At 42.9% G+C, this 25456-nt stretch overlaps 1 protein-coding gene across 2 annotated transcripts in view; it reads left to right on the plus strand.

Moving 5' to 3' along the window:
• Positions 1–25456, plus strand: part of TRABD2A (TraB domain containing 2A) — a 100208-nt gene that overhangs the window by 62262 nt on the left and 12490 nt on the right. Inside the window, exon 7 of one of the 2 annotated variants that reach the window (XR_008447944.1) lies at positions 22577–22775. Coding sequence is in view for 1 of the 2 variants with exons in the window: in XM_054055272.1 (XP_053911247.1) it covers positions 1958–2138 (181 nt within the window). In the remaining variant the exon portion in view is untranslated. Of the gene's footprint in view, positions 1–1957; positions 7665–22576; positions 22776–25456 lie in introns of those variants that run through there. The other variant, XM_054055272.1, reaches the window with a different exon arrangement.

The following is a 25456-nucleotide window of genomic DNA, read 5'->3' on the forward strand; positions in this document are numbered from 1 at the left end:
GCAATACTGAGGTAAAAGCAAAGCTGATGATGACAGCTTAGGAAATTACTGCATAAATATGGGAGCAGCAAATGCTTTGTTTTGTTTTCTGCTTTTGGAATGTTTCCTTTATTCCCCTACTAATTACGTTACCCTTTGTGCTAGAAACTTACTCAGGCAGTAGGCAAAAAAACCTTTTTAGGGGTGAGGCTGTAGCATCAGAAAGCTTGAATGTCTGGAGGTGGAACTGTTACATGACAGTACTAGGAAAAGACAAGTAAATCATTCTTATTGGTGTCTGGGACATTAGTGTGGCCTTACTGTAGAGGCAAAGCCGTGAATATGAGAGAGGCAGCTGTCATTTATGCATAGACCCCACTCGTGCTTTGGGTTTAGTCTTTGTAAAACACGGAATCATCAGCCTCTGTGCTCTGACACCCGTGTGTGCAAGCAGTCCCTGCTGTTGCTGCGGACTGCCCGGACAGGAGTGAACTGAGCTGACAGCCCCACCTCGTGGCACAGCAGTACTGTGCCCGTGGAAATCTAGCACCTCTGAGCTCAAGCCTCACTGGGAGTCTCAGCCCTTTCTAGAAGCATTCACAACTTTCCTCCTGTGGGCCTGGAAATGTGAAAGATGCAGCTTAAGTGATTTAATACAGTCTTGCAGTCGGCTTGGCAGAATTGCTTTGGTTCCTGCTCCTCTATGCATCAGCTGTCATCTGTAGTTCTTAGATGTGCAGCCAGCTGGCTTCTTTCCAGTTATTGTTCAAACCTTCTGTGAGGTCCTTTGGTTATAGGAGGGTAAATGCTTTTATAAAACATACTAATACCCTTCAGTTTCCGAAAGTATTTTTGCTTAATGCAGCTGGCCAAAATAAACCAAGAAGGATGCACAACAGCTAGGGGAATGGGTGCAGGAGAAATTATTCTTCTTTTGTATTTGGCAGGTAGACTTGCTTTTAATTTTGTGTGAATTTGTCTTCTGGTTCCACACAACACCACAAGGCCCTGGGGTGTATGTCAGCCTTGTAGCTGTGGAGTCTAGCATAACTTCCATTCCATTGCTGAAGACAACCATACCTATATAGTACCTGACTGTTCTGACGCTTGACCTGCTGAGCTGTGGAAGCTCCCCAAATTCAGGACAGTTGATATTAACAGCCTGGAGCATGCAATTTTCTCTCCATCATCACATGTTGCTATGATGGGCGCTTAGTATCATGTAGGCTCCGACACAGTTCTTGTTCATCGCCACCTTGGATTCCTCACTACGACTGGGAGATACTCTGGGATGTGGAGCTCTTCTCCCAGAGGTTCTAGAACGCATTTCTGGAAGTGGTTCTTCTTCTTCATAAAGCACATCACGTAAACTGTTTGTAATTCGCGACCTGTGGGAGGGAACATGCAGGATAGGAGCAAGTTTAGTCCATACTAAGATGCATGTACAGAAGCATGGCTAGAGAACACGGATTCAGCTTACACTTGCTGTGCTCAGTGTCAATGCAGTGACACCCCTCTGCAACAAAGCTTGTTTTGTTGTTTTATGTATTTCCTGCTTACTTGAAAGGCTGGTTAGAGAGCGCTGGGAATACAGTTATCTTACCCACCTGACTGACTGCACAGGAGTAATGTGCAGGTTGGCTGGGTAGACCGGAGTATAGGACAGGTGTTTCAGTAGTATCTTCACCCTCCTCAGTCTCTTGCCTGTTACCCTCAAGACAGCTTCACAGTTCAGCTAGGCAGTACCTTTACTCCCGTGGGGTGGTATAGGAGCTACTCACAACTGTGAGGAAGGGACAAGGCAGTGCTCTGCCATTAGGAGACACTGTCCTTTGGTAAGCATGGAACCAGTATGAGAGACCATTCCCAGGAGCCCAGAAGACTCATTGTGGGGCACAGAGGCTGGTCACCTCCTGCTCTGTGGGCATTGGGCAGTTCTGTGCTGGGTCTGGACTGACATTATTCTCTTGCCTTGCAGTGCTACCGACCTTCCTCCCCGGATCCGCATCATTAACGGCTACATCACAGTTGAACCCCATCCCCGGGGCCACGGACAGTCTAGTCACACTCGCACAGATACCGGGAGCACTCACCAGCTTTCCCGTTCTTTCTTCCTCTTGCTACTGACTTTGACTTTGAATATGATCATGCTGCATTGAAACATAGGGCAAGCCAAGCTTCAGGGCTTTCACCTTAGAAAGTGAAAAAGAAACCTATGTGAAAAAAACACACACAGAAAAAAAATAGAAGACTCTGAGTGGAACACCTATTTTTTAGCGTGTTCTTGAACTGCCTCCTTTTCCTGAATCTGGATCATTAACACTAATAACTGATTTGACCTGCCAATTACAGGAGAAGATATTTTAATGAAAGTGTCATTTGTCCTTCTCTTGCAGAAGAATGATTTCCTGTTATCCCATAATACTTTGGGAAAATTATAATGTTGTTATAACATAGCTGCTGTTTAGCTATAGGAGCCTAGCTAAAGTACATTTTTTTTTCACCCTCAGTGCCTTGTAAGAAGATTCACACACCACTAACTTGTTTATTGGAACAGAATGTTTTGGTCATATGAGCATAGCTGACGAAGAGAGGTTGGTTATTTTATGTCTCTAAATTCTTGCTTGTTAGGGCTCTGGATTACATCTAATGGTTCATGACAACACCTTCTACAATAGAATAAAACAGTGAAGATCTGTGAACAGAATGTTTCTGCTGTTTGGTGCTGTTCTGTTTGGTGCTGTTTTAAGATCACAGAATCACAGAATCCCAGGGTTGGAAGGGACCTCTGGAGATCATCTAGTCCAACCCCTGCTAGAGCAGGTTCGCCTTCAGCGGGCTCCCAGAAATGCACTCAAGCAGGTGTTGAATATCTCTGGAGAAGGAGTTTCCACAAACTCTCTGGGCAGCCTGCTCCGATGCTTTATCACCCTCTAAGTAAAAGTATTCCTCATGTTCAGGTGGAATTTCCTGTGTTCCAGTTTGTGCCCATCGCCCCTTGTCCTGTCATTGAGCACTACTAAAAAGAGTCTGGCCTTTTTACACCTGCCCTTTAGATTAAGCACCCATAAGATCCGCTCTCGATCTTCTCTTTTCCAGGCGAAACAGACTGAGTTCACTCAGCCTCTCCTCATAAGAGAAATGCTGCAGTCCGTTAGTCATCTTTGTAGGCCTCTGCTGGACTCTCTCCAGTAGTTCCTTGTCTTTCCTGAATTGAGTAGCCCAGAACTGGAAACAGTACTCCAGAGGTAGCTTCACTAGGGCAGAGTGGAGGGAGAGGATAACCTCCCTTGACCTGCTAGTCATACTCTTCTTGATGCACTCCAGGATATCATTGGCTTTCTTGGCCATTAGGACACATTGCTAGCTCATGGTTATCTTCGTGTCCCTCAGGATTCCCAGCTTCTTCTCTGCAGAGCTGCTTTCCAGGAAGTCAACCTCTAACCTGTGTTTGTGCATGGGATTATTCTTCCCTACATGCAGGACACTAACTTGCCTTTGTTAGACTGCATTAGGTTCCTCTCCACCCAACTCTCCAGCCTGTCCAGGACTTGCTGAATGGCAACATTGCCTTCCAGTGTAACACCCACTCCTCCCAGTTTTCTGTCATCAGCAAATTTGCTGAGGGTACAGCTTGTCCCTGCACCCAGGTCACTGATGAAAATGTTGAATAAACTGGACCCTGTACCAACTACTGGGGAATACCACTACCTACAGACCTCCTACTAGACTCTGCACCACTGATCACAACCCTTTGAGCTCTACCATCCAGACAGTTCTTGATCCACCTCATTGTCCACTCATCCCATTGGAGCCCATGGATTTGTAGGTGTCCATTTTACCTGATGATCTCATACTTGATCCTCCTTGACCAAGGGACAGTCTTCCTTTCTCCAGACTCTCTCTTTCCTCCAGGATCTGGGATTCCTGAGGGCTGGCCTTAGCAGTAAAGACTGGAGCAATGAAGGCATTCAGTAATTCTGCCTTTTCTGTATCTTCCATCACCAACGTAAACAACTCATTCAGCAGCAAGCCTATGTTTTCCCTATTCTTTCTTTTGCTGCAAATGTATTTGAAGAAGTCCTTCTTGTTGCCCTTGCTGCTCATTGGCTTTTCCATCACTTGTGTCAAAAAGTTATCAGAAATGCTCTGTAGCAATATCTTGGACTGTGTGTGCCTGGCTGTCGTTCTAGCAAATATCTGGATGGTCAAAGTCACCCATGAGAACCAGGGCCTGTGATCATGAGGCAACTTTCAGCTGTCTGTAGAAGGCCCCATCAACCTCCTTTTGCCGATCCAGTGGCCTGTAGTAAACACGCACAACAGTGTCACCCATATTAACCCACCCCTTAATTCCTGCCCGTAAGCTCTCAACTTGTTCTTTATCCACCCCTAGGCATAGCTCAGTATGTTACAGCTGCTCTTTCACTTGAAGAGCAGGTCCACCACCTTGCTGGCCTGTCTTTTCTAAATAGTGCATTCTAGTCATGCGAGCTATCCCACCATGTCTCTTTAATTGCAATGAGATCATAGCCCTGTGACTGCACACAGAACTCTATTTCTTCCTGTTTATTCCCCTTTCTCTGTGTGTTGGTATACAGGCATTTCAGAGAGATAATTGCACCTGCAGGTTTCCCTTGGTGGTGCAAGAGGATCCACTATAGCCCTTAAGATGATTGGCTTTCTGGTTCTTGTCGTGGAAGGCAGCTAAGGAGTGTTTGTTGCTGCTGCGGTTAGCCTGGCTTACTCCATGCTTGGATGTGATGGCATGAGTACTGCCATTTTGTACCCCACCTAGCAAGTCCTCCTGTTTAAAGCCAGGCTCGCCAACTTGGCCAGCCTGCTGCCAAAGATTCCCTTGCCTCTTCTAGACAGGCAGATTCCATCCCTCCCTGGAAGGTTAAATGGCTACACCTGCACCTCCAGTGGCCATAAAAGTCTTGTGAGCGAAAAGTAATGTAGATTTAAGAAAAAAAAAAATTGCCTGGGGAGCTTGACAATCCTACTGTTGGATGGTTCCAAAATAAGTTCTCAAGAAGTGATTTGAGAAGCCCAGATGCAGGTTTTCCCTCTCTTTCTAAATCATGAATATATTGTTATTTCATAGCTGGATTCACTTTTGTGGACAAAGGGCTTTCTTTTAATTTTCTGCGCAGCTAGATTTCATTCTAGGAAATTCTTGCAACCTTCTACCAATTTCAGTGGAAATTCTCAGACTTTCCAAATCGCTTTAAGTCCTTCACTGTCTGCTTACAATGGACATGTTGACTGTTGCGTGTAGGAAATTTGGAAGTGGTGGTGTATGGTTTTCTGCGTTTGCACAGGACATCCTCTTGCGATCACACTGACTCATTTTGTCAGCAACATATCCCTCTCTCCTCATTGTAGGGTTTAATTGTCTGGGAAGGTGTCATGAGATTCCCCCACTGGAGGGCTTGGAGGCAATGTGCTGAGCCTGGTACCTTGAAAGCAATCACCTGCCCCAGTGAGACAACAAACCCTCAGATTTCCCTTCCCATTCATGCATGTGTGTATTCTGGCTTTCTTGGCTTTACACAGCAGCCAGGTTCATGATGTGTTCTCCCTTGTCTCTCTTTCTCTGGCTGATCTTTCAGAGGTTTAAACTTTCATAGACCTGGTGGGTTGAGAGTTATTTTCCTTGGCTTGAATATGACCTGAGGACAGCAGACCAGATGGGGTATAGTTTAGTTACAAAGATGCACTAAAACCTGACATACTGTTCACATACTTGTGTATTTAACAATCCCTCTGAGTTGGCCACCATAAACATTACATTAGAGCATGTTCTGCCACTTGCTAGCCTAAGTATTGTTAGTAGTTCTTCTCTCCCTGTCCTCTGTCCTTCAGAACTTGATGATGAGGTGCGGCTCAGGTGCAAAGGGCTCAGAACACACTGGGAGAAAGGATTGAGGCAGATCTTTCACTTCTTTTTTTCCATTACAAGACAAAGGCTGCTGTGTAAAATAACCCAAGGCTGACTTTTCCCTTTGTTCTCTCCTCCTTCGTTGCTTCTGAGCTTTGCCTTTTTGAGGAGAGGCGAGTCAAATGGCACTGCCACCAAAGTTTTTCTTAGGTTGGCATGAAGTAAGAGTGATTATAATACACTCAGGCATAACAGAGACCTGATTTAGGGCTATAGATAATTTGATTCTGGTGGTGTAACTCATTTTGTAACCTGTTTCCAAGTGACTGTGTCAGGAAAATAGAGATGTTCTTGAACTGTAATGGATTGTATGCCTACAGAGGCTGCATCCTAGGAGTCTTTCTGCAATTCTTGCAAGGTATTTTTGAGGTTCTTCCGGGATTGGATTGATAACTGGTGGTTCCTACCCCTTATTTTTATTTCCAGACCAGTCATTGCTGACTAGCCATGGGACACCAAAGTCTTGATACTGTGACTGATACAGAGAGCTGAGCCTTACTCCAGGTGCAAGTGCTATTAAACTGTTTACAGTGCCCACTGGGGAGTGCTAGGTTTGGGTCCAGTTGTTTCTCCGTGGTTTACCAGACTTGGAAAAGTCTGAGAAGCCATTGAAATGACAAAAGTCTGTTTAGGTACCACTCTTCTTGGGGTCACAGAGTGTCAGGAAAGCAAGCATTACCGCTATGTGCCTGGAAGGTTTCACTGTCCCTCTATCTGTTCCTCCCAAGCAGCTGAGGTAACTTTTTTTGCCTTGCAACAGAGACTCAGTCAGGCTTGTGATGAGTAGCAAACTTGATTCAAAAATCATTGTGAAGATGCAGGTACTTCTTTCTTCAGTGCAGGGGCTAAAATCTCTGGTTGCCTCTTGAGCTAGGTAACTCCATGTCCTCTAAGTTCTACAATGAAACATTCTTTGTTATGTTTGTATACCCTTATCTTCCTTTTCCATTTTCTTTACTTTGTACTTACTAATTAGCTGGTGCACTTTACTGTTGCCCTTCCTGCTTAAACTGTTTTTATAAATAATCTCTCCAATGTTCTCTGTGAACAGATCTGTTGAAATGGCTGGGACTCTTGCCATGGGTTCCTTGTGGTCAAGATTCTTCTTTCTCTGTTGGGAGGCTGATATTTGCAAAGTTACTAGCAGAAATTAAAAACCTAGCCACTTCAAAATGTACTGTTTTGATAACGTGATTCCACATGCCCTGGATTAATTTGTACTATTGGAGAATTCAGGTTATAGCCATCACTGATGTTCAGCAGTACATTGTGAATTGTTCTGGCTATTTGTTGCTTGATGAAGCATCACTAATGGACTACTGTGTTGTGACGTACATGCTTTTCAATTATCATAAAACTTCACATTTATGTATATAGCTAGGAAAACAAGACAGACAAACATCCTACTTGGGAGAAGGACTTGTTAAAAAATTCCTGTTTCCTCAGATTGTCAGCACTTGCACTTTATTTCTACTTGCTGATGAAATGGACCAGACGTTAGACACCATTTATTTTGAAATTTCCAACAGCTACGTCCTGCAATTTCACAGCTTCTACTGTCTGCTGCTGGTTGCTTTTAATGCATTGAAGCTTTATCTTTTGATATGATATTTGGTTATCAGCTGGGATTTTCTGTGAAGCATTGCAGGAGGCATGACTTCACTCGGTGTGCTATTATATACAGTAATGTCCTCTTATCTGACACAGCTGTTGTGTGAACTGTGAATGCTCTTTAGTGCGATGGGGATCCAATGTTGGTTTACTTTCAAATTCTTTCAAATTTGGATGTAGAAAATAAAATTACTGTAAAAAAAAAAAGTTGTTCTTTCGGCTGAGTCTTAAAATGTACACATCCCTCCCAAGTGATATTATAACAATGTGAGAAAGGATGCATAAACTGTGCGGATTACCTCACTCTAACCTCTGACACATCTTAAGGACCTTGCATGGCTTTGTTATTTTAAAGATGTAAAACAACAACAGAGTAATATAAAAAGCCTCACTCAGTGATTCACATTTCTTTCACTTTGAAACTTTGGAAAGAGGTTATTTTTTCTGTTTTTAACCATTCATATAGCAAAAGTATTTTTGTCAAACAGATTAGAAGGAAGAGTTACAGAAGGCAAGAGTTACAGAAGGCAAGTAAATAAATAGAAATTAAGAATTCTAAGCTTTTCTTTCTTTTTTTTTTTTCTTTTTCGCTGTGCTCTTTTTATACCCCCTTCAACAAGGCTTGAGGAGAAAATAAGGTGCTTTTCAACTGGGGAAAAAAAAAAAACAGACGCCAAAAGACCAGAGCCCTCTCTTCAAACACCAAGATAGTTTTGTGTCTGGCCTGTTCTCTTCCTGGTATAGTTGAAACTATTGTCTTACTCCATGAATAAGACAACAAACTGGTATAGTTCTGTGGTTTCTTGTGGCCCCTTTTGATCAGCTATTTAAAACACTGTGATACAGTGTGTAGAAATCAGGTTGAAATCTCCTAATTAGATAACCAAGAAATGTATATTAGAATATTTATTTCTCCAATGGCTTGTTGTCTGGAAAATGTGGACAAAACACATCATTTACTCTTTATCACAAAAAAAACCAAATCTGAGCTATGAAAATTAATAACAGAAAAGGTGTTCTTGTTATATGCATGATGAAACTAATTACCGTTTTCTACCCTTCTGCTCTGCTTCATCCAGACTGCTATCCTATAGCTACCAATGAGGTAGCACATGAGGGTCCTTCAGGTCAGGTCTTGTGATGAAATTAATTTACCTTTTTAAGATTACAGTAGTGTTATAGTGCAGGTTTGTCCCTATTGAGAAGACTGTATGTGTTAGTAAAGACTGGAGAAGATCTCTATCACAATATATTGACACTCCTGCCTGGCAGTTGGCTACAGCAAGACTGAATTGGTGCTGAGTGTTGCTGGGTGTTTCCTGTGCTTCGAGATAGTAATAGCCATCTGGCATTTACACTCCAAAGACTGCTCTAAAGATACCTGTGTTCTAGGCAGATAGTTGAGACACCTGCCTTTGGTCCCCTAAATCTTTCTAAGGTGTGTGTCTTTCCATTTGGGTATTTCCACTAGTGTTCAGCCATACATTATCAAAGAGCTAGGTTTTCCAGTGCTCGAGCAACCACCCATTTCCTGTTTTATTGAGGGAAGGGGGCATCAAACAGTTCAGAAAACCTCTACCTGGCACACATCCTGTTTGACCGTGACTAAATTACCTCTGATTATACAATTTGTATCTCAAATCACTTAATTGTTCAGGTAACAAAACCCATGGGAAGTTTATTCCCTTCTACACTGCAAAAGTGAAAGCTTCGGATTTTAAAATGTCATTTCTATGTGCCTTGATATCATTTGTCCATAGATGCATAAATAATTGAGTAGACAGGATGACAAATGCTTTGCTGTCACATCTGTCTCTGATGCTTGTGACAAATGACTACAGGTGTTTTGTGCGTTATCTCTTTTATTTTAACGTCTTCCCTTCAAGTCACTATAAGTTCATGCAGTGAAAGACAAGAAACAGTATTTTGCCTTTGCTTTATGACAAATGTTACTATTTGTGCACTGTCTCAGTTCTCTGAACTCCTCCTGTCTACACACCCCACCCTGGCTCTGAACTACTCCAGCTATGAATTACTTTGTGCAATGTTAAGCATTAGCAGCAGAAGGTCAGAGGACCTGCTTTCCTCATCTAGACACCCAGTAGAACAAGAAGCTGAGCTAATGCCTTTGCTGTCTGGTCTCTCTGGGGTTACAATACTGGGTAAGACCTGTTTTAATATCTCTCTCTGCTGGAGGGGATTTGAAACCAGAGCTCCACCAAATGCAGTTTAGTACCCACTGAGAAGTTAACTGAGAGGAGGTAGTTCCTCAGGCCCTTGCCCTGTCATGAAAGGTAAAATGATATGTAATGTAAGTACAGCAGTCACACATCTGTACTTAGCAGCCTTCATAAAACAGCCATCTGTCTCGGGGCTTTAACATTTGTAAGCGCTTCACTACTGTATAAACACCCTGCCTGTTCAGAAGAACTTAGGCATTTCCATTGTTAATTAGACAACTCATACCTAGGGTCCTGTGAAACAGGTGTGTTCTTCCCATGTTAGTCTTAAACTGAAATGAAATTCTTAAACACCATGCAGCACTGTTCTGCACTGTTGTGTGCTTCCACTCTAGCTTATGTCACTCAACAGTAAATTTGTGCTGCCTATGGCATTAGAATATAATAAAGAAAATAGTACCTCTGCAAAAGAATTTGTTCTCTAGAAGACGGCTTAGGTCAGGTGTCACTCTGGTGAAGCTTCTTCATATTCACTATGATACAAGTAGCATGAAGTCTTTTCCACCAGAAATCATCAAACATGGGTTAGGATCCATTCATATTTTGCTGGAGGGTCATGGGCTAGGAAAAACTCTTCAAGCTTAGTCAAGCTTGATGCTTGAGCTGCCTGGATATGTGGTAGTTTAAACAGAATAAAAGCACTCCACTCAGCTGAATTCACAGCATTGTTTATTTATTAATTATTGTGAGTAGAGTTGTCTATTATCTGCCTGGGAGGTAAACCTGTAATGCTACAACTGTTTTACATGGTGACACTCAGATTTGATGAAAATCACTGGTGTTGAGAATTCTGAAAACATAACTTGTGTTTAGCCCAAGAATGCAATACCTAGAATATAACTTAGGCAAATAAAGTTTACAGAAAAGCCGGCAACCTCTGTCTCTACAGTTCAGCACTTAAACATCAGGAATGGAAACTGATAGTCTAGGAAACATTGAGGTGTGTCACCACGACCAAACAGACAATAATTTGCTCATGATGACAGGGGTCAATAATCAGCTACAGTACAGAGATTGATTTGCAGCCTGAAAAATGACAATAAAAACAAGCTTTACAAAATTTCAGTGGTGGCTGCTAATAATGAACTGAATATTCTTCAAATAACCAATTCTTTAGTGAATTTGTTATCTGTTTAGTCTCAGTGACTTCTTCTGTTAATGGATTTGTGATCGGACTTGGAAATCCCTACACCTGAATTTCATTAAAACACAAATTTGTTTTGAAATTTCTTCATGCTTTCAATTTCAGAACTGCAATTCTTGATGCATTAGTTCTGTTATTTTTAACTCAGAGTAAGTGTGCTGTAGAACCAGAGGTATTTAAAGCCAGTCTGTTCCTTGTGTGGAAAAACAAATGCATTGGAGCTCTCTGTAGCACCTCTGTCTCGATGGGCATATCCTGCCAGATGTCTCTGGGAATCTGTTACTTCATGATCCTTCATATCCAAAAAACCAAAATTGGGGTTCAATCCGGACTGACTGGTGGATGAGCAAATTAAGGATGAAGTTGCAGTGAATTTTATATCTTTTGATACGATGAGGACAGCATTTCAATTGGGAGATCAAGAGATGAGTTAGAATTTAGGCTTGAAATGCACAGGCACATGTGAAGTGGTACTATAAGTGGCCACTAGCAGCTCCAGAGCCTAAGGATTCCTTATGCCTCGTAGCTGGAGCCTTATTGAGGGAGCCAGGGGTCTCTGTCCCAGACAGGTGGATACGGCCGATGCTTTTCTCTTTGCAGGTTCAACAAGTAGCAAAGCTCAGCACATATCCCAGACTCGCTGACATGGTGGGTCATATGCACTGTCACAAACAAGGCACTGCCTTCAATGCAGGGCCACCATACAGGACTCACATAAAACATAAGCATGGACAGGCAAGTCCCCTCCTCCTCTTCAGCTGGTAAAGATGCAAGTTCACTACTGAAAGCACATGCACTCCCTTCCCCTCAGTTCAAAAGCACACAGAGTTCTGGCTTGTACTGGCATTGCCCGCCCCTCTGTCTGTCCAACACCCCACCCAGATCCGGAACCCTTTTACGTGCTTCACAGGTCTCCTACTCACCATCCCGTCCAGCTAACAAATCGAGAACCCACACACTCATCTCACAGGTGCCCCATACTCATGGGTCCTCCAACTTTCTGGCACAAATCCTCTGCCTCCTTGGTACCTCTGCCCAGACCCAGTACCTCCAACTCATTGGCTGGTACAGCTTGAGGTTTGCCAGAGAAGTACACCCTACCCCTACACATGGCAGGTTTGCAGAAAATACAGACCCTCTTCTGCCCCACATCTACTGTTACCAGGCACATGTACCAGACACTTGAGGTCTGGCATAGGTGGCTGGGCCCCCCACCTGCTTCATTCTTCCCTGTCCCTCCGAAGTTTGTGGTCCTTGGGTCACACACTGTTTCCATCCCAGTGGCTTGTGGCCAAGACACAGACCCACTGTAGTTAAAAAGGGGTTTAATAAGAAGTGAGGACCAACAGCAGTGATCAGGCACTGGGTGTGGTCAGACAAGCATACTGATCAGCAATGTTTTGCATGTAACTGTCCCCTTCTGTAGCGCTTTCCATCTATTCACCCACTTTATTCCTCTGAAAACCACGTGCGCTAAACACTCCTTTCTAAATTTTGCATTGTCCCTTAGACGCCCTTCAAATACTTCAATTCCTCCCATTCCTCTTCTTTCCCTTTTCTTATCAGTTACAAAGTGCAGGTGGTTGTCTCCAAAGCTGTGTGTGAGAATTTCTTTCAATCGTCCATCAATTAGTAACTGGAGACTTTTAATCCTTGGCATTATCTCTTTGATCTGTTGTCTATCAGGTTTGTGTCTTTCTGTGTGCTTTCTTATCCCTTATCCTTTTACTTATTATCCACTTTGCACTGAAAAGGTCCTTGATCAGATAACCTTAATGAAGCAGAGCCTTCCTTACAATACCTACTGTATAAGATCGTTCTTAGATCCACATAGCAGAAAGACAGGTGATTTTTTTAGGTGGTACATTGTGTTTGTGTCACAGCAAGAGCACAGTCCAGGGCACCAAGTGTATCTAACTCACATTTTTAAAGCTTCCTTTGCTGAAACCAAGTCCATGGTGCTAAAACCAAGAAACAAAACTGTGTCCCTGTCTTTGGAAATACGGAATGGAAGGACAAACTGCAGGTGATGCTGTAAAGATGGCTACCATGACACTTGAAGCTATTAGCTAGTCTGACCTCCTGATGCAGGTGTAGCCAACAGCGTTGAGCCAGATGGGCTGCATCAAGGTGGTACGAAATAGGAAGATGAAGATAGCATCTCAGGATCTGTATTTGTAGCTTATTTGTGGCTTACAAACTATTTACAGCTTGCTAGGAGTGTGGCTAGCTGGCTCTCAGAGCAGATACAGGTAGAAGTCTCTCCAAGGACGGGGACTGAGTTCTGATCCTGTCAAAAAAACTGAGGGATTTCCCCAACACCTAATACATCTAGGGTTTGCCACGCAGGTGTCTGCAGGTACGACATGAGCAGCATATGGGTTGTGCCTCCTGGAGGTAGATATCTACATATCTGGACTTTGGGACCTGGTAGTCTCGGACGGTACCAACACATTCTATGATCTGGGGAAATAATACCAGCTGAGTGCATCCTTCCTTCTCCCTCCCCATCAGTTTTCTGTGGGAAACACATGGTGAGGTAACGATCATGTTCTTCTCCTAGCTGTGTACAGAGCTGTGATATAAAAGTAGTGAATATAGTATTTGACCTGGTCAGATTATTGGGGTTTGGCAGACAAGCACTGTCAGTATAATGTGCTGTGAGAGAACAGATTATAGCCTAGTATCGAGGCCTTGATAAAAAATTTGGGGTTCCAAAAAACTCCCTAAGTCTCAGTAACTGGTCCCCAGATGGGACAAAGGAACACTTCTTACCAGTTTAGACGATTATTGTTCTGGAGCATCAGGGGAAGGCTGGATCCACACAGTGAAAGAAATAAACACTTCTTTCAGCCACAATTTGATTATGATCTGGCTAGTGCTAACCCTCTTTGAAAAGTTTGTAGACATTTGCTGGTCGTAGAGTCTTGCTGTCATACTGTGAAAGAGAGTCGTTGGGGAATCTGGGTCATGGATGACGAGGAAGGAAAGGCGGAGAAAATGGGTTAACTGGTACATCACCAGATAGGGTAAAGGCTCCTGTGGTAGCAGGAGGATCTGACTTTTGCTGACCTCTACACGCCAGTGTCAGCTCTACAGCATAGCCTCCTCCTGTTCCCCATCGTCCTAAGAAGCATACCTGGAGCATGCACATCATCATGTATGATCTCTCCATTCTCTGTCTGAAGCTCTGAGCATACACTCTGCAGGTCCTGCTTAATCAAGTCATCTATACATTTCTATTCAGTAATAGCCTTATTTGACAGGGAAGTTAATTCTACTCTGGCAGGATCAGCATATTTCTGGCTTCTGGGACTGTGGCTATCACCATAATTTGGTATTGGAGAAAGGCATTCTGCATGCCTCTAAACAGACTTTCTAGGATTTACAGATTAAATGATGCTATTAATTTTGCTATTAATTTAAGATAATCCAGCATAGCACTATTCATGTGGGTGAGAAACTTTTCGACAACACATCACTTTTGGGTTAAGATTGTTCCTTTAACCTTCTTTTCCCAAGGCTCCTGATTATTTATTTATTGCTAAGTCTAAACAGGATACCAACAGGACTAACCATTAACTGCATTCAAGCATAGAAACTCTTTTATAGCCATCTGTTGTGAGTGATTCAGATGTTTAGCCATTCATGAAGATGCTGGAATATGCAGTATCCCCCAGCCAACACTAGATGTTGCCCATGTACCTTGGAAGTTGGTATTAATCATGCGAAAAAGAGGAAAGCTTGCATGAGGGCTTTAGAACAGCTAATCCGGGTACAGGCTATTGCATCTTATTCCAAAATTAGTTCATTCAGCAATACAGATATATCCTTGCCTCACTTTATCTGGCAGTTATTTCTTAGCTTTCTTACTACTCTTCAGGCCTGGCTAGTCTCATCTGAATAGTGATTTGGAAGGAAATTCTTAACTGCCTTCTTAAAATATTCACTGTGGGTTTTGTTATCTCTGTAGGAAGCAGTGCTAGCAAAGGTGGAAATATGCTCACTCCAGGTGAATATGCCAAAGTTGTTATTAAGCCCCCAAAATATCCTCACTGTTTTCTGTACTATACAGAGCGTCTTTGTGCTATGTCTGTTGCTCAGTTGTTATCATGTTATCAGTCTCTTGTCATGTTATCTCTGGGACAAGAAAATGTATATGGTTAAAGCACTGAAACAGAAAGTTGGGGTACTTTGATCAGAGATGCTAGCTTGGGCACAGGTCTTCTACCCGCTTCAGATGAGTAGTTTTTCTCTATTTTTGTCTTGCTATCCCTTTTCTTAAGAAGGGACCTAAGAGTTCTTCCTTCTCACATGAGGGTGTTACATTCTTTGAGCGTATATCTAAGTGCTAAGGTGGGAGTGATAAAATCACGTGGGAGAAAAGTACACTTAGAAACTAAAACTGTTAAGGCGTCATCTATATTAAGGATGGGAAATCTATTTCAGAGTATTCGGCTCTCCAAAATATCAAACTCACTCTGGCCACTGTTGTAGGAGACAATAAAAAATGTTTTCATAAATACATCAACAGAAAGAGAGCGAAGGAGAATCTCCAACCTTTACTGGATATGAAGGAGAACATTACTATTGAGGATGAGGAAAAGACTGAGGTGCTTAATGCCTCCTTCACCTCGGTCTGTAATAGTCAGACAAGTTATCCAACTTCAGCCCCCTGAGTTGGAAGACAGGAATAGAGAGCAGGATAAACCCCACATGGTCCAGGAGGAAGCAGTCAATGACCTGCAATGCCACCAGGATGCTAGTAAGTCTATGCAACAAGATGGGATCCACCTGAGAGTACTGAGAGAGGTGGCAGAGGAGGTTGCCAAGCCACTCTCCATCATATTTATCAACAGTCTTGGTTAACAGGGGAGGTCCCAGACAACTGGAGACTTGCCAATATGATGCCCATCTAGAAGAATGGCCAGAAAGAGGTTCTGGGGAACTACAGGTTTGCCAGCCTGATGTCAGTACCGGGGAAGATTATGGAGTGGTTCATCTGTAGTGCACTAGCCAGGCAAGTGCAGGTCAGCCTGGGGATCAGGACCAACCAGCATAGGTTCGTGAATGGCAGGTCTTGCTTCACCAACCTGATTTCCTTCTATGATCATGTTACCTGCCTAGTGGATGAGGGAAAAGCTATGGATATTATCTAGTTGGACTTCACTAAAGCCTTTGATACTGTCTCCCACAACATTCTCTTAGAGAAGCTGGAAACTCATGACTTAGACAGGTGTACTCTTTGCTGGGTAAAAACCTAGATGCGTGGTTGAGCCTAGAGAGTTGTAGTGAATGAAGTTAAATCGAGTTGGCATCTGGTCACAAATGGTGTTCCCCACAGCTCAGTATTTGGCCCACTTCTGTTTAATATAATTTTCAGTTATCTAGGTGAGGGAAGCGAGTGCACCCTCAGTAAATTTGCAGATGAGTTGTATGGGAGTGTTGATCTGCTTGAGGGTAGGAAGGCTCTGCAGAGGGATCTGGACAGGCTGGATTGATGGGGTGAGGCTAATTGTATGACAATTCAACAAGGCTAAGTGCCAGGTCCTGCACTTGGATGACAACAAACCCATGCGATGTTTGCAGGCTTGGGGAAGTATGGCTATAAAAGTGTCCAGTGGAAAAGGATCTGAAGGTGCTGGTTGACATCTGGCTGAGCATGAACTAGCAGTGTGTTCAGGTGGCCAAGAAGGTGAACAGCATCCTGGCTTGTCTCAAAAATTATGTGGTCAGCAGGAGTAATGAAGTGATTGTTGCCCTGCACGCAGCGTTAGTGAGACCACACTTTGAATACTGTGTTTTGCTTTTGGGTGCTTTACTGAAAGAAGGACGTGAAGTTGCTGGAGCGTGTCCAGAGTGGTCAAGCTTTAGAAGAGTCTGGCTAGAGAAGTGGTGGAGTCTCCATTCCTGGAGGTGTTTTAAATGCGTGCAGATAGTGCATTTTGGGGCGTAATTTAGTAGGCATGGTCATATTAGGCTGATAGTTGAACTTGATGATCTTAAAGGTCTTTTCCAGTCTCAATACTTCTATGATTCTATGTATTTGGGACAACTGTTGGCCAATTTATGGTCTTGGCAGCTGATTCCTCTGAATTCTGGTCAGACCACAGCTCTTCCTCTTGTGACAGATACCTTGAAGTTTTGTCCATCTGAAAATCTGTCAAAGTTCTTTTATTATCACTCTTTCAGAGAAAATGAAACCACACATACTCTGAATTCCATCCTGACCATAAGGAGGCATTAGGCTGGCTGTATACTCATAATCCTGCCTTAGGAGACAGCAGGCTGTTCCCTCCTCTCCCCCTGTGAAAGAAAGCCACTTTCAGCCTTACTACCTTTCTTGAAGAGAAGTATCTCTTTCTTCCTGATGTACTGACAAAAACGGTCAGCTGTGGCTTTTTTTGTTTTACTGCTCCTCTTGGGTTGTATGTCTGGGGTTTGAAACAGCTATTCCCCCAGTGGCACCATATGCTGCATCTGTATGTCATGCAGCATGTATTTCAATACAGTCTGTCTGGGTAACGAATCTACACACAGCATCAGAAATGCTCAAGGCCTGAACAGGTGGCAATTAAAAGCCAAAACATACCTACACAGTGCATGTTCTCCTGTCCTATGCTGTCTTCTTGATTTGTGTGCCTTCTCCAGCTCCTTTCAGTTTCAAAGCTCTGTGGCCCAGAGAGGGCTAAACATTTCTCTCTGTAGGCTTAAACATTTTTCTCCATCTCAAAGCAAAAGGCAAGCCTGCAGCATTTGGTCACACAAATGCCATCTTCAGCACACTTCAGATAGACCCCCACACGCTACACCAAAGCCTCTCAAGATGAAAGAAAAGAAGTAAAGCTTTCTTCAGTTTTCATAAACCTGAAAATTTAGCTGTTCTTGAGAAACACTCTCCACAGATGTTTTTATGGAGTTGCTTTTTGTTGGATTAATGCATTAATTTAATTCTTGTGTTAAACACTGGTATTCTGTCACAGGCAAGTGTTCCCCACAAGCAGGTTGCTGAATCCATATTTAGCCCTAGGTCCTCAAAGCTGCGAAGTGCCTCATCTGCAAGGGAAGGCAAGGCTGCTGGTAACTAGGGGAGCACAAGTTGCTGCATCCTGCCCAGAGCCCTGCTGCTCTACATGGTCTCTGTGCTCAGCTGACACAGTGAGATTTAGCTCTGCTCCCTCTGGCAGTACCCAGAGTTTACTTTTTCAGCAGCACTCAAGCTGGCCATCAGTTCAGATGCCCATGGCAAATGCCTCAGCCCAGTTCTGGGGTGCCTGCAGCTTCTGAGCTGCACCACCAGGGTAGTGCAGGCCAGGCAGCCCATGCTGCTAGCCCATGCTGTTTGAAGGCAGCAGGAGCATGATGGCAAGACTCATAGAATCATAGTTGGAAGGGACTTTAAAGATCATCTAGTTCCAACCCCCCTACCATGGGTATCACTTGAACACCTCCAGGGATTGGGCATCCACAACTCTGCTGGGCAACCTTTTCCAGTGCCTCCACTTTCATTGTGAATAAATTCCACCTTATGTCTAGTCTAAATTTGCCCCTCTCCAATTTATAGCCATTCCACGTAGTCCTATCACTACCTGCCTTTGTAAACAGTCCCTCCCTGGCTTTCCCTTAGCCCACTCAGGTACTGGAAGGTCGTTATAAGGTCTCTTCGGAGCATTCTCTTCTCCAGGCTGAACAACCCCAACTCTCTCAGTCTGTCCTCGTATGGAAGGTGCTCCAGCCCTCTGATCATCCTTGTAGCCCTCCTCTGGACCTGTTCCAATGACTCCATATCCTTCTTATGTTGAGGATTTCAGAACTGGACACAATACTGCAGGTGAGGTCTCACAAGAGCAGAGTAGAGGGGCAGAATCACCTCCCTTGCCCTGCTGGCCATACTGCTTTTGATGCAGCGTAGGACACAGTTGGTCTTCTGGGCTGTGAGTGCCCATAGTTGGCTCATGTCAAGCTTCTCATCAACCAGCACCCCAAGTCCTTCTCTGCAGGGCAGCTCGCAATCACAACATCCCCCATCTTGTATTGAAACCACAGATTGCCCTGACCCAGATATGGGACCTTGCACTTGGCCTTGTTGAACCTCATGAGATTCACACAGGCCCACTTCTCCAGCTTGTCCAGGTCCCTCTGGATGACATCCTGTCCTTCTGGTGTGACAACTGCACCACTCAGCTTGGTTTCATATGCAAACTTGCTGAGGGTGCACTCAATCTTGCTGGCTATATCATTGAAGATATTAAACAGCACTGGTCCCAGTACAGATCTCTGAGGGACACCACTTGTCACAGATCTCCATCTGGACATTGAGCTGTTGACCACTACTCTAAATACGACCATCCAACCAATTTCTTACCCACTGGCTTGCTGTCGGGCATCACATTTTCCACAAAGGCTGTCGGGAACCAGTAGGTGATACTGCCTGGCAACAGATGGGCTCAGTTGCACCGAGGCATCCATCCCTGCAGTACAGGAGAGAGGTGGCATGGGGACCCCCGCCTCGGGACCCTTCTCTCACCCGCACCTCTAGCTTATAGGACCAGCCAAGCAGAAAAGAGATGACTGGTGTTCCTGTCTTGAGAAACCCCTGCTGATATCCTGAGGGGTGTTCCTCAGAGAACTGTAGACTTCCTACATGTAACCTAAAGCTCAGCCTCCCCTGTCACCAGAAGCAAGCTGGACATCCACGTGCCAGTTTAGACACAGTCAAGGTGATAAGGGTGATCACCACAGTGCTTTAATCTCCAGTGCCTTGCATATGTAAGCAGCTAGGCCCTTTGCCCCCACCTCCAGCTCTCCCTGCCCCAGTTTTGGCTACTCCAATTTTCTCTAACTTTCAAGTACTACCTGCAAACTAATTTGATTCATCTTGCCGACAGAAAGAGGTCCTTGACAAGGGAAATTGCCACTAATTATAGGTCAGTGGCCTGTTAATCAAGACACTTTGAATTTGCAGACTTCTCTTTCAGGCTTTTCTGTAGTCAGAAGAGATGAAATTGGAATATCTATTATCATAGACGTCATCTGCTTGAAAAGTGAGGAAAGAAGATTTGGCATTTAACTGCTGAAAAATTAAACAGCAGAAGTGCACTGGTGATAAAAGAAAGACTAGGGAGAATGTGGGTTCTCTCTGGAAGGAAACAGAAGACCTAGTTACCCAGAATATAGAGAAGGCTGCACTACTCAATTACTTTCTTGCCTCAGTCTTCACTGTCAAGGGCTGAAGCCACACTACCCAGGTTACAGAAGGCAAAGTCAAAGACTGGGAGAAAAAAGAACCACACACTGTAGCAGAGGATCAGGTACAAGGCCATCTATGGAACCTGAAGATGCACGAGTCCATGGGACCCCATGAGATACATCTGTGAGTCCCAAGAGACTTGGTGGATGAAGTTGCTAAGCCACTACTCACCATATTGGAGAAGAGATGTCAGTCCAGTAAAGTTTCCACTGACTGAAAAGGGGAAACATAACCCTGATTTTTAAAAAAGGAAAAAAGGAAGACCTGGGGAACTACGGCATGGTCAGTCTCACATTTGTACCCAGTGAGATCATGGAGAAGATCCTTCTGGAAACTCTGCTGAGGCACATGGAAAATAAGAAGGTGATTGGTAACAGTCAACATGGCTTCTCACTAAGGGCAAATCATGCCTGATTAATTTGGTGGCCTTCTACGATGGGGCTACAGTGATGGTGGATAAGGGAAACGTAACCGACGTAGTCTCCCTGAACATCTGCAAAGCATTCAATACTGCCCCACATGACACTCTAGTCTCTAAATTGTAGAGACACAGACTTGATGGATAGACCTTTCAGTGAACAGGGAATTGGCTGGACAGTTGCACTCAGAGAGCTGTGCTCAATGTTGAAGTGGAGACCAGTGATGAGAGGTGTTCCACGGGGGTTGCTATTGAGACCAGTGCTGTTTAACATCTTTGTGAGCAACATGGGCAGTAGGATTAAGGGAACGCTCAGCAAGTTTGCTGATGACACCGAGCTGAAGGAAGGGGATGACATCTAGACAGGCCTTGACAAGCTTGAGAAGTGGGCCTGCGAGAACCTCGTGAAGTTCAACAAGGCCAAGTGCAGGGTCCTGCACCTGTGTTGGGGCAATCCCAAGCGCAAATGCAGGCTGGGCAGAGAATGGACTGAAAGTAGCCCTGAAGAGAAGTAGTTAGGGCTGCTGGTGGATGAAAAGCTCAACATAGCATATCTATTCATAACAGGATATATTTTCTCATGCAATTATATAACTAGGATAACAGTTACATAATTGAACATCCCACAAATTCTTTGTTTTGTATTATTTTTCTCTGTGCAGCTTTACGTTGCTCAGAACTTGGGAACTGAGATGATCTTTGTTAAAATGCTTGGTGGTTTGCATGCTGCTAGGGAATGGCAGGCTAAATGAATCATTAGCACTGCAAGAAGCATAAAATTACTTTTGCAAACTGAATATCAGTGTTATATAACAAAGAATAAAACTATAACCTGGCATTTCTCCAGCGTTTATTATATAAACAACTTCTAATAATAAAAAATAAGTATAACTGAGCTCAGCTTTCCTTCTGCTTTTATAGCTTCTCTTAAACTCTTTGCTCTCCTGTTCTCCCCTTCCTGATGCATTGTCACAAAATGATGGTTTTGATGCTGATTCATGCAGCACCCTGCCATGCCTCTTTCTTCTGGAAAAAAAAAAAAAGGGACCACTGCCATTACAAAGGGAAAGAAAGAGAGAATAAACTTTTGCTTTGTTTTTCTGTAATAATCATCATAATCCTCTTCAACAACACAATAGCTGACCCTTCATCAGCCTTCTCATATTGAGAGGATGGTAAGAGACAACTCTTTGCACTGCTAAGGAAAAGATAATAAGAAATCAGCTTAATTGGCTAAAAGGAAATTTTAGTTAGAATGCTAAGGGGAAAAGAGTCTTCTTTATGGAGAAGGTGATGAAATTCAGCCCACAAAAGCGTGGAGTTTTCCCTCTTCAAATTATTTTATTATGTTTGTTTTCATTAATTATTAATAATAGCAATAAGGAATAAATGTCATTTTTATTAATAACTAATTAATAACAACAGCAATAACAGACAAACATCTGTTCAGAAGGTCTAGGAGGTCTAGGTCTTTTATTAGCTTTCTTTAGAGCATGTTTTAATTGGGTAATTTCTATAGCCCCTTGTTTCTGTTTCTAACCACATAGAGTGTATGTCAGAAGTTTTTCTGCATGCACATGGGCTCAGGTTCTCCAGCTACACGACATTTCAGAAGATATTCAATATGAATTCTGTGCCAGCGCAGAGTGGTTGTGAGATAATGCAGGTAATTACAAGCATTATTCCCCATCTTTTAAATTAACCCCTAATAATTATATTGATTTTGCAGTTACTATGCTTGTTTTAGTCTGCAGTGTCTTTTCTGGCCACTTAGCAATACTGTTAATGTATGTCTGATCAGTACCTTGTATTGATTATGTGACTGTGCAGAACTCTACCACAGTAAGATTTTTCAAGTAAGATCGCTGGTACTATTACAGCAGAGAAACTTATTACTTTAATGTGACAGGTTGTAAAGTTTCAGTAGTTGTAATAATTCTTCATTTTTGTGTGCATATTCCCTTGCATATTTCCTCTTCCCTAAAAACAGGAACTGCCTTCAATTTGTAGTTTTGGGACAGACTACTCTCTCTACCAGCATATGGGATGTTCTCTTCTACCTTCAGTATGAAGAAGCACAGAGTCCTTCAGCTCCCAGCCCGGTTTTCACCAACGAAAGAAGAAGAAATTCACCCTCACTTGCTGCAGCTACACTGATCTGGAATACCTAGCATTTTATCTGCTTTAAGGTATTTATTACAAGTTTTTCCTCAGAATTTACATTGATCCATGTAATTATTCCTGGTTCTGCCTATGAAAACACAGATGATACAAAAGGAGGGTGGTAATTATTTGACTTGTGTACCTCACACATCTCCTAAAATAGTGTGCTGTTACATCAGGCACCACATTTCTTTTAGTCTCTCCAGCTGAGATCAAATCTCAGAAAGATGATACATTTTTGCACTACCACAGTTAGTCAAGTAGTTTTCTAATGGTATAGTGAACTTTCCTTACAATGAGCTGACTTCCAGAAGAACTCTGAGATATTAAATATTTGTATAATCCAAGATCTTTGTCATCTGTTTGTAAGGAATTTTTGATGTAATTGTGTGATTACTTGTAGTTATTAATTTCTAACTAGACTTGTCCTGTATGGTATGTAAAGGTCTTGACTAAGCATGAACCTAGTAGATGAAAAAACGTAGTCCTGGAACTTTGATTTTTTGGAAACCTTATCTGTCATTTCTTGTAGACATAAAAGCTATGTAGACATAAAAAAGGCTTTGCCTACAATGCCTCAGAAGTTTCATTTGTTTATGAAATTCAGCATTTCATGAATGTCTGTCCTTTTCTAGACTTCTACTGTTGTGTGTAATTGACCCACCTGTAGTTTTCAATTTTTAATGTAAAACAAAATAAGTATTTACTTTAACATGCACTGTTTCTGATGCCCCTGAAAAAAATGTTGTTACATACGATATTCAAACAAAAATGTTTGAAGGGACAGGAATTACAAGCTCTGGCTTAGAACCATAAATATTGTACCTGCTTTACTTCAATCTTCGGTTCCCTTGCTCATGGCAGTCAGACATTAGTTTATAAATAAATGCATTGATTCCTATTGCTTCCCAGTGAACAAAGTTTCTATTCAAAGTGGATTAAGGAGGCAAATTCTTATGCCACAGCCGTTAATGAATACATTTCTGTATGGTTTCTTTTCTAGAGTGTAGATTTGAAAACTTGGATCCAGAATGACTAAATTCCACAGTTTCTAAAACCTGTGAATCAGCTGCATTCACACCAACTAATAGAATGCCAAACAGGGTTGCCACCTAATAGAATCATAAAATCATTTACGTTGGAAAAAACCCTTAAGATAACTATATCCAACTGTGGACTTGACACTGCCAAGGAAACAACGTCCCTAAGCACCAATCTACGAAACTTTTAAATATCTCCAGAAATGATGATGACTCAACCACTTCCCTAGTCAGCCTGTTCCAAAGATTTCTTTCAGAGAAGAAGTTCTTCATAATATCCAATCTAAACTTCCTCTGGCACAACCGAGGCCATTTCCTCTCTTCCTATCATTGTTACTTGGGAAAAAAGACTGATACCTCACCACATTCCTTCAGGGATGATGACTCCATCACCTCCCTGACCATTCTGTTCCAGTGCCTGATAACCCTTTCAGTGAAGAAATTTTGCCTAATGTCTAATCTGAACCTCCCCTGGCACAACTTGGGGCCATTTCCATTCTCATTCTTGGTGGAAGAGACCAGCACTCACCTCTCTACAACCTCCTTTCAGGTTTTCGTAGACAGTGGCAAGGTGTGTCTCAGCCTCCTCTTCTCCAGGCTAAACAACCACAGTTCCCTCAGCTGCTCCTCATAAGACTTTTTCTCCAGCCCTTTCACCAGCTTTGTTGCTCTTCTCTGGACACGCTCCAGCACCTCAATGTCTTTCATGTAGTGAGAGACCCAAAACCTAATATAGTATTCAAGGTGCTGTGTCACCAGTGCAGAGTGCTTCTCTGCCAGGCAGCTTTCCAGCCACTCTTTTCCAAACCTGTAGTGCTGCACGGGGTTGTTTTGTCCCAAGTGCAGGACTTTGCACTTGGCCTTGTTGAACCTCATACTTTTTGTCTCAGCCCATCGATGCAGCCTGTTCAGACAAAAGCTAAACCAAACACAGAAAGACCTCTCAACAACACACACTTTGCTCAGTTTCCCCAAACCCACTGTCTTTTAAAATTAAAACTACTCTCAGTTCTTAGAGCCATTTTAAATAGCTGTTTCCTGGGAGGTCAAGACCGTAAGCAAAACTGTATTATATCTATTGCTTTACTCTTCTGTGTGCCAGTTATTATAGACACGACAAAGCTTCTTTTGGAAACTAAGACATCATGCAATATTTGGCCAAGTTATTCATGTGTCTTTGACTGATGTGAAAAAACATCACTATTCTTATCTTAACTTGCTGAGCTCAATGCTTTCAAATTTGCTTAGAAAATTCAGGTGTTTCTGGAGAAGCAACTGGCAAAGCTTCTCTGGAGTCAGTCCTCAAAAAAGGTACTTTTAGCAGAAAAATCTCTAGTTTTGATCTCTGTGGTTTTCACAGTTTTGGATCATAAAGTATTAATACTATTTTGATACTGTTATGTTTATAGCTGAACAAATAGAAAGGAAAAAAAATCTTTCTGTTACTGTACCTGAAGCTGTTGTGATGGAAAGTTACAGTGTGCGCTATTACAGTTTGGATTTAATCTGTAGTTGTACAGCATTGCTCTAATTAGCAGTTACTAATTAGAGCAATTTTTTTGCAGTTGCTAGACCCATGGTACACTTGTAATACCTCTAAGTCTAAGTCACAGTCGTGTTTTGGACTAGGAAGCTCCTGTGTGATGTGACGTGATTGCAAGTGGACA

This window comes from Cuculus canorus, chromosome Z, assembly GCF_017976375.1.
Source record: "Cuculus canorus isolate bCucCan1 chromosome Z, bCucCan1.pri, whole genome shotgun sequence".
Taxonomy (NCBI): Eukaryota; Metazoa; Chordata; class Aves; order Cuculiformes; family Cuculidae; genus Cuculus; species Cuculus canorus.